This window comes from Crocodylus porosus, unplaced genomic scaffold (genome assembly GCF_001723895.1).
Source record: "Crocodylus porosus isolate Cpor-Errol unplaced genomic scaffold, CroPor_comp1, whole genome shotgun sequence".
In the NCBI taxonomy this organism is placed as follows: Eukaryota; Metazoa; Chordata; order Crocodylia; family Crocodylidae; genus Crocodylus; species Crocodylus porosus.
In genome coordinates this window covers 45,564,388-45,574,723 of record NW_017728907.1, presented here as the reverse complement: position 1 = coordinate 45,574,723, position 10,336 = coordinate 45,564,388, and the positions used below count along the sequence as shown (strand labels likewise).

General features: G+C 60.6%; 1 protein-coding gene across 9 annotated transcripts in view; it reads right to left on the bottom strand.

The window, feature by feature from the left end:
* Positions 1-1,909: 1,909 nt before the first annotated feature.
* The window catches only part of ST3GAL3 (ST3 beta-galactoside alpha-2,3-sialyltransferase 3), a 245,686-nt gene continuing 237,259 nt past the window's right edge, over positions 1,910-10,336 (bottom strand). For all 9 annotated transcript variants that reach the window (XM_019531293.1, XM_019531289.1, XM_019531295.1 and 6 more), the window contains one exon: positions 1,910-2,357. In XM_019531293.1, coding sequence (XP_019386838.1) covers positions 2,268-2,357 — 90 coding nt within the window. In that variant the 3' untranslated portion in view covers positions 1,910-2,267. The remainder of the gene's footprint in view (positions 2,358-10,336) is intronic.

Below are 10,336 nucleotides of genomic sequence, written 5' to 3'. Positions count from 1 at the left end.
GGGCGCCCGGGAGCCGCTCCCCGCCCGGCCCACGGCTCGGCCTCAGGCTCCTGCACCCCGCAGCACCCTGCCCCGCACTGGGTCGCGGGCAGGGCGGGCCCACAGCCCCGGGCACCCTGGGGCCAAGGTCCCAGCCCGGACAGCAGCGAGCTCTGCCCAGGGGGTCCGGACAAGCCGCGGCAGCGCCAGGGCACGGGCTCGTCGAGACAGGCCGCCTGCTCCAGGCAGCGGCTGCCCTCCTGGAGTCCGCTCCTGCCCGCATGGCCCAGGGCTGTGGGCCGGACCCCTGGGAGGCCGGTGGGGCAGAGCCTTGCTGGCGTGGGCACCGGGCTCCGGGAGGGTGGTGGTGCAGGGTGTGGGCAGCTGCATGGAGCCAAGAAGCCGGGTGAGCCCGCGGGGCGCTTGGTGACCCCAGCCGCCTGCGTCTGCCGCCCCGGGAGCCAGCCGGCACCGCAACAGGGAAGCCGGGCACCTCAGCCGCCTGCCCTGGGCAGGGGTCAGTGGCTGGCCCATCCCTGTCCCGGGCACCAGCCCTGGAGACTGCTCACTCCCGGAGCCCGTGCTGCCCCATCGGGGTCTCGGGGGCTGAGGACTGAAGTCCCCACCGGCCTTGGCAAGGTGCTGCGCAGTTGCCCTCCACGTTCAGGTCAAGCCCCGGCCATGGAGGGGAGGGAAGCACAGCCCCAGCCCCAGCCCCAGCCCCAGCCCTGCCGCCAGCAGAGGGGCTGCTCCTGGCAAGCTCTGCCCATCTGAGCCAGTATGTGCGTCGGGCCGGGGCAGGGGTTGCCTGCTCTGCCCCCGGGGACGCGCTGGAGGCACCGAGCTGCCTGGTGCCTGGGGAAGGGAAGGGGCAGGCGAGGGGCTGCTCGTAGGGGAAGGCAGACAGGCCCAGATGCCTGCTCCACCGGGCCGGGCAGCCCTACAGGGTCTGGGGGAGGACGGGGGTTTCTAGCTCTTCTGGTTCCTCGGGACTGGAAGGGGAAGGTCCCCGCAGGCTGGACATGGCCTGGCTCGGCCCTGGGGGGCTGTCACACCCACCTGAGACACCCCTGGCTGTACCTTGAGGCGCTCTAACGGTTTGCTCCTAGTTGTGCACCTGACTGCACACTTGGCCCCAACCCCGGGGGGAAGGAGGGGGACGAGCGGGGCTGGGGCTGGGGCAGGGGCAGCTGTCAGGGGCTCTGCTCCGAGCACCCCTTCCCAGGACAGCTCCCCGTGGCTGGACTCACCTCCCAGGACACTGGGGGACACGAGGCACAACTCGCCTGCCCCCACCTCAGGCCACATGGCATGGAGACAAGGCAAGCTGTCTGCCTAGGCAAGGGATGAGGACATGCCGAGGTTCCCAACCGCCCCCCAGCAGACCCCACCTCAGCCAACATTGTGGAGGCAGACAGGGGATGAGCTGGGGGTGGAGGGGGCTACACAAGCCCAGGTCTGTGGCATTTGCCCTGGACACGTAGCAAAGCTGCGGCTCAGCGCTATGGTGGACTCGCTTGCAAAAATAAATTACCCCCTGCACAGCCAAAGCACCACGCCGCTCCGAGACGCTGAGATCCAGGCTGCCCGCAGTCCCTGCCCCCATGCCACAGCCACTGGCAGCCCTGCAGTGCAATGACGCAGGGTCCTTCATGCCACCGCAGCTGGGGCGGGGGAGGCCTGGCCGCTGGGCAGGCCAGAGCAGAGCCAGGCCCGAGCGGGCAGCTGTGGCAACACGGCGGGACACGTGGGGAGCAAGGGGAGCGCAGACAAGCTAGTCTGCTCGGCTCCACCCAGGATCTCCCCGTGTCCCCTTCAACTGTAGCAGCACCAAGAGTCCAGTCTGGGTCCGACGGGAAGCCCCCCAGGCAGACAGAGCACAGTCCGGCTCCGCTTGTCATGTGATTCAGCAGCAGTTTTTTTTGTTTTGTGGGGGGGAGGAAATAATACTTGGTACATTCAGTGCTGCTACCTGGGCAGCGCCGCTGGATTTGGCACGAGTTGTCTGGCTCACAGACCCTCTGGAGTCCTCGCCATGCATTTCCAGATGCAGACGCCCCGTCTGCGGTGCTGAGTTCGAGGGCTGCCCTCGCAGACGCACCCCTGGCTCCCGCCGGCAGCCCCCGGGCTGGGCACGGTGGGTGCAGTGTTGGCGTGCAATCCAGAGAATCCGCCCGGAGCACCCGGCTGTGTCGCTGTTTCCTGGGACCCCGTGGGGGCTGCCCTGCGATCTGCTCCCGGCGCTGCGGCGACTCGTCTCCTCCCTTCTACGCAGTGGCCGCGGCAGCTCAGATCCCGCTGGTGAGGTCGGTGATGACACGGGCCTTCACCAGCTTCCGCAGGAACTCCTTCTCCCGCTGGATGTTGTGCGTCCAGGACTGGAAGGGAACCAGAGACAAGCAGTCAGCGGCTGTCCCCCACCCCGACACGCACCGGCAGGGGCAGATCCAGGGGTGCAGGTGCACCTGCCCCTTGATTCCTGCTCCACCCGAGCTTTAACACCACGGGCCTGGGAGAGGCAGCAGAATTTTTATTCAAGCAGTGCTAAGACAGTGAAGCATCATGACTCATTGCAACAGGTTCCTGCTAATCTCTCCACTCCACAGGGGTTTCATAGTTTCATAGTAGTTTGGGGTCAGAAGGGACCTGAACAGATCATCTAGTCTAATGCCCCGCCACTGGCAGGAGCACGCACTGGGATCACACGACCCCAGACAGGTGTTCGTTCAACCTCTTCTTGAATTTATGCAACCCCGTGCCAGATGTAGCACGCACTCCAGGATTTGCACAGCACTGGTGCATCCCAGAGCAGCTAGAACAGGCACCACGGGCAGCAGGATCCCAGAGGGGCTGGAACGGGCTTCATGGGTGGTGCAGACCCCAGAGCGGGCACACCACCCATGGTGCTCCCATTCCTGCTCCCCAACTGGGCCACCTGAAGCACCTGGGCCATCCAGCCCAGGCCCCTGCTGCATGCAGGCACCCCATGAGGCACGTCCTGGCAACACCTTCAAGAGCAAATTGGATGCTTATCTTGCTGGGATCCTATGACCCCAGCTGATTTCCTGCCCTTTGGGCGGGGGGCTGGACTCAGTGAACTTCCAAGGTCCCTTCCAGCCCGAATGTCTATGAAATCTATGAATCTATGAACTCTGGGACGGGCCCGTGTGCAGCGAGGCTCCTGAAATGGGCACTACGCTTGGGGCATCCTAGGTCCTGCCCATGGGGCTGGTCTGGGTCAGAGCTGAGGGGTCCAGCTGAGCTCGGCCCAGACATCCCTTCAGCCTTCAGCTGGCTCAGCATAGTTCTCAGACTGGTGTCCTTGACCGTCTGCTTCTGCCCTGTCGTAGGACACCTTCCTGTCTCTGCAGTTGCCTTCCCTGGGCCTTTCCATCACTGCCAGCCCATGGGTCTCATCCCTACTCTGCTCCACAAATGCTATAGAGAACACCAGGTCCCTGGCAGCAGCGCCAGGAGCTGGCTCCTGAGGTCCAGGGGCCTCAACCAGGGACGGATCCAGGGGGCTGCACCTTGGAGTCCTGCTCCCCACAGAGTTTAAACCCAACAGCCTGGCTCTGGCAGCAGCAGCTCTAGTCAGGCTGTCACTTGACGTAGTGGCTCGCTATCATCTCCCTGATCCCTGCTAAACTCTTCACTCCACAGGTGTTAATGACCCTCTTCTTTATAATGGTCTCTATGTTCTGCTAATGAAGCTGGCCTCCGTCCTGCTGTGCTGCTGCCCATGAGCTGCTCCTGGTCATGGAGCTCCTATTTCACAGACCGTTTTTAACTCATTCCAATGACTTTCTATTTTTAGACATTCTTCAACTGAAGAAAAAAGTGTGTTGTTTTATCGGTGATGATGAGCCTCGCCAGCTCTATCCCCTTTTCAAAACCCTAGATCCACCCGTGCCCCAGCTCCCATTCAGTCTACAAACGCACACTCTGCCATTCTCCAGCCCCTGCCCAGACAACTCCTGACCCTCCTGTGCCACTGTTCGGGCCCCGGGCGTGTGGCTCTGCAGCTAGGGAGCCCTGGGAACTGCTGCTGGCATCAGAACCATGCCCTGGGAGCACACTGGTCAGAGAACCCTCCTTCCTCATAGCGTTTCAGACTGCCCTATGGACCCACCGACATGAGGATCATGGCCCTTCCCTGACTGCCAGAGGGGAGAGGTGGCGGTGGAGCAGCCAATGCGACCATCAGCACTTGTATCATCCTGGGACAGTGCTGCGCATGCTATGTGCACGCAAGACCCAGGTGTGTGGCAGGGCAGAACCAGTGTGCGCATCTCCCCCATCACCATCCATCTCTCCACTGGCAAAACAGCGCTCAGCTCCCATGGGCTGGGGCAAGCAAGCCCATGCTCCAGGGATGTGGCCTTCTGGCTTCAGCTACGCTGCAGTCCCCACAGGGTGCCCCAGGCTGGCAGCATGATCAGACCCCACTGCTCAGGGCTCGCACCAGGGTCCTGGAGCCACTGCTCTACAGTATGCGGCTGCCCAGCAGATACCGGCTCCCCACAGCAGCCTCGTTCCCTCCCTGGCTTTGCTGTTTGTGCTGCTGCCGCAGCTTCGGTTCCACCAGCAATGAAGAGTGAGGAGCCGCGTCCCTAAAGCAGAGCAGAGCACTCCCGTGATACGCTCAGCGCTGGGGCTCCTGCCAGTGGGGTAGCAGGGAGGCCAAGGACAGAGCACGTGGTATAAAGGGACGGTGGGAACTGCCTGGAGCAGAGGCAGTCGTCAGCTTCCCACAAACATCCTCCAAGTCCCCAAGAGAATTGCAGCACATTGCAATGTCCCACAAAGCTCCACACTGGATGGTGGCACACGGAGCCCTGAGATGCCTGCCTGTGGGCCTGGGGTGTCCTGCTGACGCAGCTGCCTGGCGTGAGAGCACCCAGGTTGCTGGCACGGCCACTAAGCATGCAAGTAGCCAAGCAAACCTGCAGTGTCAGCAGCTGTGCACTGCCACAGATGCTGGCAGCCAAACGTCTCCGGACAGCCACGGCCCAAGTGCTGTTGGTTACCCCCTGGCTGGGCCCAGGCTGTAAAGGATCAGTCTCCAAGGTGTGGGTGGAGCAGGGGCAGGTCCTGGTCATTCAGGATGCAGAGCTAGACCCACTTGTGCCCAGGGCAGCCTGGCTTGACATGCACAGAGCAGAGAAGCCACCAGCTCTGCCTGAGCACCCGCACGGGTTGCAAATGGGCCTCTGGCGCAGGCACGTAGGGGCCCACGGCTGTTGAGCTGGGATGCAGATGCACAGGTCATGGTCAGACCCAGTGACACGCTGATAAGGGCAGGGCAGGGCAGCTGTGCTGCTGCTCTCACGCCAATCCAGGCCCCAGTGTTTAAAGAACCTTTTTTGGTATAACACAGACTCTGGTGAGGCATCTTCCCAGCCGGCAGGGTCTGTGGTCACCTCAGCTGGTGCCTGCTTAGGACCGCAGGCACATTCACGACGCAGGGGGGCTTAAACCTGAGGCAGAGGAGGATTTGGTAGGTGAAGAGGAAGAGCCCTGGCCTGTCCTTTTACCTGCTCTGGAAGGGCAAATCCAGAACCTTTATGGGGAGTTGCTTCTCAAAGCTGCCAGGCATGGGGCACTGCACCGGTGGGAGGGCTGAGATTTATCTCCAGGTTACTGATCGCAACAGAGGAGCTGGCTCCCAGTGACCAATGTGGCTAAGCAAGCAAACGCAATCACGTCTCTGCACCGTGTGGCTGGACAAGGCTGGCAGGGAGATGGGAAAGTTTCACAAGTGCCTGGAGACTGACCTCACATGTGCTTCGGTCCCTAGCACCCACTGGCTGTCATGGGCCACAAGTGCCTGAATGCCTGCCCTGGGACCCCGCGTCCCATCCACATGCACGGGGCTCAGGCTCCTGTGGTACTGAGTAGGAGGGTCATGGCACGGCCGCACGAGGGACTGGGTGGGCTTGACCAGCAGGTGCAATGGGGCTGGCTCTGCAGAACCAGGAGCATTGCATGTGCGTGGTTCAGGGCTGGAGAGTCCACACGTGGCACCCAGCAGCCCCCAGCACTCAAGTCCTGTTATGAGGATGCTGGTAAGGGCACGGAGGATCGAGGCCCCTGCAACCTCAGGCTCCCTCCATCGGGGCCAAGCAGGCATGTGGGGGTGGCTGGCGGGTAAACCTGGCTGCACTGCACCAGGCTGTGGGACATGTGTCCCCCACACCTCCCCAGGAAATGTCAAGGTGTCTTTGTAACCAATCTTGCCTGCAAATCGCCCTGGAGCTGTTTCAGCTGATGCATCGTTCTTTGATGCAGCAGGCACTTCAAGCATCGCTGAGGCTGGGCTGCTCCCAGCTCTGCCCAGGGGGCTGTGTGGGCAGGGCCTGGGAGAGCAGCTGCACATGCCTGCTTGGGGCAGTGTGCGGGCAACGTGACTAGGAGCCAACCCAGCCTCGTGCGGAGCCCATCTCCAGCCATGCTGCAGCTTGTTTTTCTTCCTCTTTTTTCCTTTGACAAGTCAAAGCTGCAGCGCAAGGATTTCCATTGCATCCTGCCCCAGGTCCTGGCCCACCTGGCTCTGGCCTCCGGATGGGCAGCGCTGTCTGCAGACCCCCCTAATACTGGCTTTGGCAGGAGCACCGTGTCCTCACCCACTCGTCTCCTGCTGCTGCTCCCTGCTTGTTTCCACCAGCTGCATTGGCCCTGACCGATCCCGCCAGACTGACCGACCGTGCCAGGTCAGGTGACTCCAATGGGAAAGGAAGGTTTCAGCTGCACGAGGAGCCCACCTGCCTTCCCTGCAGTCCCTCCAGGACCTGGGCCTTTTCGTTGGCAGGGACTGAGCTGTCCTGCCACTCCCTGCCTCCAGTGCCCAGCAGTGCCAGTCAGCCCCAGCTCCTGGCAGTGCCTGCTTGGCACCTGGGAGAGGCTCCTACCCGCATGGTGAACAGCTTTCGCTAGTGCAAGCCAACCCAGTGGCCTCCACGCCAAGAAGGAGTGATGTATCCCTGAGGACCCGTGAGGAACTCAAGCCCTCCTCCTGCACTGGGAATCAGGGTGGGTTTCCTCTGCTCAGGATCTCTCCTGTGTCACCTGGTGCATGCTCAGGCTCAGTCAAAGCAGCCCCATGGCATTAGGGAAGGAAACCGGCTAGGGCATCCAGGAGCCTTTACACCTGGGCAATTCTGGTAGGAAAACAGGAGACTGGATGGACCGGGACCCGCGGGAGCACCCAAGCAGAGTGCTACAAGGCAGAGGAGGTTTCAGAGACAAGCCTCTAGGAAAGGAAGCGGAGTGTCCATCTGTAACCCATTACAGTCCGCACGGTGGCTGGGCACACGCTGTTGTCAAGCGAGCTCATCTCGACCGCTGAAATCCCGTGAAACACCACAAGCCAGCCAAAGAAGTAAAATTGAAGGAAAACACCTCCAAGGGGACCAGGAAGCTGGAGCAGGACGGTTCCCAGCGCACCCTTCTGCTCCGGTGTGTCCCCCCATTACAGCTTTGATGCGCAGTGATGGCCTGGCAGCGGAGAGCTGGGAATGAACCGCACCAGAGACGGCAGTGGCTGGCTGCTGGGGTTACGCGGCTCTTACCAGACCACCTCAGCAAGCACGTTTGCATGTGTATTCAGCTTTCCACAAGCGGATATTCCTGCAGCGTTTGTGAACAAAGCCAATCCCAGGGGCTGGGGCTGGGGTTCTCCTAAGCAGCAGGCAACCTGCTTCTCACGACGTGCACAGAGCCCCGAACGCGAGATGGGACAGGGCCGGGGGGAGTTTCAGACACTGATTGCTTTTAGCTCACAAATGCGAGCCCCTTGCTCATTCTCCCTGGCTCCTGGCTGCCTCTGCTGTGGCCCTCAGAGCCACGCTGGGGGAGCTCTCAGGCTGCCATGGTGGGAGGACCATTTCAAGTGCTGGCTCATCCTGCGTTCGGGGACAGGGATTATGTGCCCCCCACCCCCTGCGTTTCACTCTCTGAGCTGGCCCCGTACACATGCATTGCCATTAGCCTTCCTGGCTGTGCTCCCAGGCACCTAACGAAAAGCCGAGGGGAAGCATTCACCTGGCGTTCAGGCCATCTTTAACCTTCAGAGGATCAGAGCATCTTTGCCCCTCCACCCCATCCCCACAACACAGGACAGGTCCCATGCGCTCTTCCCTGGCTTTCATTTTTTAAGTATCCAAAAGCCTCTTGCCATGGCTTTCCCATCCTTCACAGTTTCATTCTCCTTGGCCCCGGTGGCCCTCGCGAGCCCTGCCCGTCCTGGACTCCGAGTTGCAGCCTTCTCTGCCACTTGACCCCCTTGACGGTCTGTGCCTTGCCATTACGGGAGCTTTTGTCCTCCGGTCCCACGATGACATGACAGCCCTGGTACTTCTCTCCACCAGCATTAGAGAGGCTGCTCTCCACACTGAAACCCCAGCCCAGCAGAGCCTCTAGGACAGTCCTTCCCCAAGCAACTAGCCCAGACCACTTCCACTGCATCCATGCTTCCACTTCCCACCTCCCTCCTGTTGGTCCTGTCATCAACGTGCCAGGCTCCCCCAGCTCTTGTCCCCGTCTCTCTCTTTCCTGATGGTGTGCGCCCTCAGACACCTGCCTGCCAATCGTGACTGCTATTCCACCACATTTCCATGCACTTCCCGTGCTGGAGGTACAGGTCCACGAACAGGAACCCCGTGCAAGGCACTCGCTCAATGCAGAGGACGCCCGAGTCAAACAGGTGGCTTTTCAACAAGGAGAAAAAGACGCGTGAACCTCATCAGTCATCAGTGCAGGCCCCCAGCGAGACACGATGCCCTTCGGGAGCTCCCCCTGCCCCAGCCCCTCACCTCCTCCTCCAGAGCTGACCTCCATTTCAGTCTGCACCGCTCCTTGTGCTCCGATGGCCATTCATCAGCCAGGCTCGAATGGCAATGTTTTCAGTCCATAAATCACCAGCTCAGACATCTGCACTGTTTTCAAAGGAGTTTTGTTCTTCTCGCTCACTACTGGAACTTCAAGATACTCAAGGGGGCTGGAGCGGCACCCCCTGCACCCCCACCCCTACCCTGGTCCCTGATTGAAAGCGCAATGGCTAACTTCACAGGGAGAGGGAGGGTGACAATAAAGCAAGATTGTTTGCCCCCATAAAGGCAGAGGCTGCAAATGTTATGGTTATGGATCGATCCGAGATGCAGCTACAGGCCAGGCGAGATGGAGACAAAGCCGTGCGCCATCTGCACGCCGACAGCCCCGAGCCCACTGCCTCCCTGCGCGGCCCCTGCACCCACTGACCGAGAGGGTGCAAGACGATGCCCTGCAGAGTCCCACGCAGAGCGGCTGGGGAAGCAGGACTGTTGCCTACAAGCCTCCATTGTGATCTCGGGGAGAGATCAGACGGCCGCCCGGGGTGGGGGCTGCCCATCCACTCCCACTCAGTCTGGCGGCATGTCAAGCTGAGTATCTCATGTTCAGCCGTCAAAGGCAGCTGGCTGCTCCTGCAGCATCAGAGCAGATGCCTGATACTCCCCTCCAGCTCCCAACGCAGTCCCCGTGACGGGAGCAGGCTGGTCCCCAACTGACAGAGGCAATGTATAAGCTTGCGCTGCTCATATCCCCAGCTCTAACAGATCGAAGCATTTTGTTTTCGTGAGCTAATACACAGCTGTGGTGGCCCATCACGGAGGAGACAGGCCACATGTGTTCTCCTCCCAGCCTGGCGGGAGTTTCGTCTCTTCTGGGAAAGCTCCAGCAGCCACGTTCGTATCCCAGGCTTGAGCTCATTGCCGTGCAGGCAAGCCAGGGTGAGGTCTCCTCGGAGCGGGTCTTCCAGCGTGTGAGGGGCCTGGGTTGTCCATCTGCAGAAGGAGAGCTTCACCTGGGCCATTAAACCTGGCCTTCTTCCCCCAGGTCTCTTTGCACCTCGCGTCCATAAGCTCATTGCCATTGGCTCACTGTCATTTTCCCACTCCGAAATTATTTCCGCTTGAGGCACTGGATTATTTTGGTAATGTGGTAACAACTCTTAGTACCTTTTTAAAAAAATCTGAATCCCTCCATCACCTTCATTTCTCCCCACCTGCATCTTTCAGGGGTGGGTTTTCCTGCCTTGTATTTGAGAACAGCGGCTTGCAGGACACGGCACATTTAGAGAGGCAGGCTGGGCAGCAGAACGGAAAGCAAGGCTATGAAACCTTGTCAGCTGCACCAGGATTTTGCTCACAGATGCCTATAAAGAAGGATGAGGTGGAGCCAGCCCTGCCCCAGCGAGGATTTGAGGCTTGTTCCTCTCTCCACAGGACTGGCAAAGGCAATGGGGAGCCTAAAGTAATGGGAAACTGAAAAAAAAAGGTTTAGTCCCTGCCTTTTGTAAGAGTGAGCTCGAGGAGGCAGA